At 41.2% G+C, this 5,467-nt stretch overlaps 2 protein-coding genes across 2 annotated transcripts in view; both read right to left on the reverse strand.

Moving 5' to 3' along the window:
- The window catches only part of ap2b1 (adaptor related protein complex 2 subunit beta 1), a 29,898-nt gene extending 29,615 nt beyond the window's left edge, over positions 1 to 283 (reverse strand). The window contains exon 1 of the mRNA XM_007542320.2: positions 172 to 283. Within this exon, the coding sequence (XP_007542382.1) occupies positions 172 to 283 (112 nt within the window). The remainder of the gene's footprint in view (positions 1 to 171) is intronic.
- Positions 284 to 2,756: 2,473 nt separating this feature from the next.
- The window catches only part of LOC103130816 (biotin--protein ligase-like), an 11,898-nt gene continuing 9,187 nt past the window's right edge, over positions 2,757 to 5,467 (reverse strand). Inside the window, exon 5 of the mRNA XM_007542322.2 lies at positions 2,757 to 2,976. Coding sequence (XP_007542384.1) covers positions 2,782 to 2,976 — 195 coding nt within the window. The 3' untranslated portion in view covers positions 2,757 to 2,781. The remainder of the gene's footprint in view (positions 2,977 to 5,467) is intronic.

Consider the following 5,467-nt stretch of genomic DNA (forward strand, 5'->3'; position numbering starts at 1 on the left):
CTGCAAATTATTTGGTGGGGGGCGGTGAGGGACCTGGATAAAGGCCAGGGGGACGCTGGCCCAAAAAAGGTTGAGAAACACTGATTTAGAGTAAACAAACATGGCTGAATGAATAGCCTTAACATTATAACCTATTTATGTCACGTTAACCATGAACAGCAGAAAAGTTACCGGATACATCAACTGCGGTAGCAATTTCGCTCCAACTCCTCTTCTTGTCATTTCTGTGGATATTCCTCTCACGAAATGTTGAACAAACATTAATGTTGTTTCCACATATCATTTCCGATGTCCACTGGAATCCCAAACAGCTGACACGTGCAATGAGAATTGCATGTGTCAGCTGTTTGGGATTCCCCTCTGTGCTTTCCCCTCAGAAAACACAAAGGGGAATCCATGCTCTACCTGTCACATTCAACAGGCTGCATTCTCAGTCAGGGAAAACCCCACACCAGGCCTGTCAGAATAACAAATTTTGCTGAGCGATTGTCTAAAAAATTATTGCGATAAACGATAATATTGTTTCAAGACCTTTTGACACTGATTTAATGGAAATGACTAATAATGCATACGATTTCCTGCCATAGATAGATACACTTTCTTTTCAAAAGAACACATAACACTGGAACTGATAAACTAAATAAACAAAACAACCAAAAACAAAAATAAAATGGATTCTCAGTCTCCATTAACAAAAAACGTACTTGAATAAAAAGTAAACAACATAAAGCCAAAGTGGAAATAAATACTGCATTCAACCAAAAGAGTGCAGATTATGAAGTCTGTATACTATATTACCCTCAGTAATCACTAGATTTAGATAGAGAAGATGGGCACATCCGACTACCTACTGCAGTAGTTCACATTACACCATTTTTTTGCCCCATTTTCCCCTTATGACAATCTTAGAACGTTGGCTGATCTAAGATTCTCGCTGGTGATTTCGTAACCGATCATCCTGTAGTGTGATTTAGATCGTCGTGGCCGCTCCGATCTAAATCAAGGGTTTTCCCCGACTGGGAGCTTTAACGCTGAATGTGACAGGTAGCCAATCAGAGAGCGCGGATTCTCCTCCGTGCTTCCTGAGGGAAAATTACGAGGGGAATCCCAAACAGCTGACAGGCGCAACCCGAAATCCAGCTGACATCGGAGATGATATGTGGAAAACAACATTAATATTTATCCAACATTTCGTGCAAAGAATATAGAAATGACAAGGAGAGGAGTTGGAGCCAAATTGCTACCGCAGTTGATAAACCCAGTAAGTTTCCAGCTGTTCTTCGTTAACGTGACATAAATAGGTTACAATGATTTTCATTCAGTCAGGACTTTACGCTGACTCTAGCCACATGCATCACAGGTAGATTCTAGTAAAGCATTGATTAATGCCTGGTTTTAAAATTACTTAACTGGACTTGTAGCCATTATTTTGTGCCCAGGTGGCTGGACACCACACGGCACGACGAACCCGATCGAACCGTTATACCTAGGATTTCTGTAGGCTAATGTGTGGTCTCTCAGGTTTTGAAAATGGTCCGACAATGATCCGACAACTCGTGTAGTGTGCGCTGGACATTACACTAAGAAAATGAGGAAGGGAGGGTCAGTGGAGAGCACTGGAGTTGAGCCTTTTTTCATTCAGTGTCATCAACAGAAAGAGAAAAAGGCAGGAAGAGACGATAAAGCTGATATTTAAAATGAGGTCGATAGGTTTAATTTATTGTGCAATTAATTGATTTATCTTTTATCGCGACAGACCTACACCACACGCTGCCATAATTGGGCCAAGACAATCAAACATGTTGAATATGCCTGATTTAGATCGGAGCGGCCACGACTGGACCCGATCAGTCATAACACACCACAGGATGATCGGCTACGATTGTTGGATGTTCTAAGATTGTCGTAAGGGGGGAAATCAGGGCAAAAAATTGTGTACTGTAAACTGGGCTGAAGGGAGGAGTGAACTGAGGAGTGAACTATTGAATCAGGTTGTCGGATATGTCCATCTTCTCTATCTAAATCTAATGATTATTGAAGGGCAATGTAGTACACAGACTTCATAATCTGTACTCTTTTTGCTGAATGTAGTTTTTATTTCCACTTCAAGTGCATTTTTTGTTAACGGAGACAGAGAGTCCATTTTATTTTAGTTTTGTTTATTTTGTCTACCAGTTCCAGTGTTAAATGTTCTTTTGAAAATAAAGCGTATTTACTTTTGGCAGGATGTGGCTTGCATTATTATGCCATTACCATTTCATCAGTTTAAAATAGTCTTCAAATGATATCATTTATCGCAATAATTTTTGAGACAATCGCTCAGCAAAATTTGTTATCATGACAGGCCTACTTTAGCTCACTGCCCTTTCATGTTTATATAAGCCTTCCGTAGTCAGACCTGCTGTCACACCTCTGCAGATCTGCTCAGATTTTTGCATGTACTTAGCGAGTCAGATTGTTTCCATCTGTGTACTATTTATACTTGAAGATGGGAAGGAAGGAGAACAAAGGATAATAATGTAATAAAATGTAGCAAAAGTAATTCTCTTCTCTAATTTTTTAATTATTTCAGAATCTTTTAACAATCTTCCAATTACAGCGTGATCTGTAATTTAAACACTTCCTGTTCACAGTGTCCATAAACACAACATTCTGAATGCACATGGACTGGAACATAGAAGCCAGACAAACTCTGAATCCCAAGTTTAGTTCTTTTGTTGGCAAAAATTCAAGTACCATAGTATTATGATGTGGGACACTTTTTCAAAGTGAGGAAGTATTTCACTTGTCACATACCTGGGAGGTGGCCAGCAGGTAGACAGGACTTGGGGCAGGAGTCTGGCTTGGTTCACAGCTGACTCCCAAGGAATTAAGGACTTCTGTCAAAATGTCATATCGCAGTGCATTGCTGACCTTCAGCTCATCAAAATCTTTTGAATCCATTTTCTTTGAGTAGGATGCAATGTCAAAATGAACCTAAAGAAACATACATACACATATCACAATTAAAATTATTTTTAACAGTCAGTCCAACAGATCAAATAGAAAATAGGGCTGCAAAATTAAAAAATTCAGAAAAGAGTTAATATTGAAACACTCCGTAAAAAATTAGGAATATAAATAACATTTCAGACTTTTTGATGGATACTCTAATGACCTGAATATTTAATGAAAATGTATCCCATGGGTGGATCAATCACCTCCAGTCAGGACGGGACTGTTTCTGATCATAACCGTTGGAAATTACGGCTACATAATGGGCATGCTTCATTTGAAATTGCAACACTAATCCCGGGTGTAACAGTGGTTTTGATAAACCAGTTATGTAACTGCCAAAAGAGCAATTACATGATGTAAAAATTGTCAAGGCTTTTATTTTGAAATTTTCAGTAAGCTTCATTTGAAATGGCCACACTAATCCCATGTGTAATAGTGATCGGGTTAAATCAGTTATATCATGCTCAAAACACAAGTAGTTCTGAATACCAGCTAAGTCCTCCTCTTTAGTGACAGACAGTTCCGCCATGTTGTAGTTCTTACATGCTGCTCAGGCCTCTCTTTTAACTGAGTCTTGGCCATAGATAGAACTACAGTTATGGTGTGTTTGTAGTCCTAAGCAGCAGCTCTGCCCTGCTCTGTGTTCTGTTGCTACGGTAATTAATCCCCTGTCAAGTGCAGCTGTGAGTGACAGACAGTTCTGTCATGTTGTAGTTCTGACATTCTGCTCAACCCTCTGAACTGAGTGTTCAGGCATAGTTAGAACTACAATGATGGCGTGTTTGTAGTCCTAAGGAGCTCCTCTGTAATCCTAAACAGTCCTTCTGCCCTGCTCCGTGTTCTGTTGCTAATGTAATTAATCCCCTGTAGCTGTCAGTCACACACAGAGGGTGAGAGAATTCTCTGATTAGCCAGCCTGTTTCTCACAAAAAAAAGCACTTCGAACAACTCCTTCCCGTTCAGGAACCATTACACGTATTCGAAAACCGTTTGAAGTGTATGAGAGAGCTATTTGTCATCTCTGATATTCCTGCGATTCATATTTCTACGTCATTCACAGTATTAACAGTGATGAGAGAATGATGATGTGTGCTGAGGTCTGACATTTTTCAGAAATATATGGAAAAACATGGGTCTGAGCGTGAGTGTGTCCTGTCGCACGACATCGGTTGGAAGCACCTGGACAGAAAACCGTAAGCTCTAGGGAAATTTTGAAAACATTTTACCGGAGCAGGCATGCGTATCTATGTCCTGACCGACTTTTAGGCCAATCGGGCGATATTTGTGGGCGTGAGTGCGAGTTAGAAATTATTTTGGGGTCAGTAATCCACTCTCTCCCACACTCTAGCGGAGCGGACCTCACACTCTAACTCAGAGGTTCCCAAACTGTGGGGCGCGCCCCCCAGAGGGTGCGCCGTGTCATTGCAGGGAGGGTGCGGGAAGCTGTCTGGATGAAAAAAACAAAACAAAACATGAACACTGTATGCGCTGGGTTTTTACCTTAGAATGGCCAACTCTGTTATTCCTATGTCAATTCGATACAATAGAGGCTTCCACACTTCCCATATTTGTGTCCTCTGTCACTTTTATCAGCAGTTAAAACTGTTTAATCCGTTGTTAACATGTTGTAACCTGTTTTTCCGAGCCGCCTTTAAATGCAACATGAGCGCAACGACGCTCGCGCTGGGTTTCCACCTGTGAAGGAGACCTGCTGCTGCTGTGCGGAGCTACGGAGGTTTGTGTTAGAATCACGGCAGCAAACGAGCAAAACGCAAAGAACTTTTCACAGTTTTTCCTCCAAACTAACCGACTGAGTTGAGTAAAGCTGTTGGATGCAGGTAATGTTAGCTAAAAGATGACTAGCTAATATCAAACCTTAAGCTTAACAAGTACCTTGTAGGCTACCGATGTTGGTGTCTATTTTCAGCTAAATACATTCATTTTGCCCTCAAAAAAGTCGATGCCCCCCCCGTCACATGCATCATTTCAACCAGACAGCCATTTGTAATCCATGGGGGGGCGCAGAAAATGTTTGGAAACCACTGCGGGGGCGCAGAAGAAAAAGTTTGGGAACCACTGCTCTAACTTTTCGAAAAATTGAAAACTTTGGGTCGCTTGGAGACAAGTTGTGGACAAACCGTAATTCGTATCGACGTACTGTCTTCACTTTAGAAGAGATCACGGACATTTCTACAAACTGAAGTTTGAATGGCATTTCTACGTGAATTCATGATGGAACAGTAATTCGTCAAAAATAGTGTATTTTTAAGATTTTCTGTCCCCTCGCTCCATTGACTTATGGAGGAGGGGTTTTTGGGGGTCTTCTTTTGCAATGTATGTTGCCATGGTAACTCCGAATCCGACCAGAAGTAATAGCTCCCCCTTCTGGGAATCGAGCCGCAATTTTTGATACCGCATTTGTGCATGGAGGCAGTGACTGACTTGCGAAGCAAGTCAGTCACTGCTCTCC

Source organism: Poecilia formosa, unplaced genomic scaffold (genome assembly GCF_000485575.1).
Source record: "Poecilia formosa unplaced genomic scaffold, Poecilia_formosa-5.1.2 Scaffold679, whole genome shotgun sequence".
In the NCBI taxonomy this organism is placed as follows: Eukaryota; Metazoa; Chordata; class Actinopteri; order Cyprinodontiformes; family Poeciliidae; genus Poecilia; species Poecilia formosa.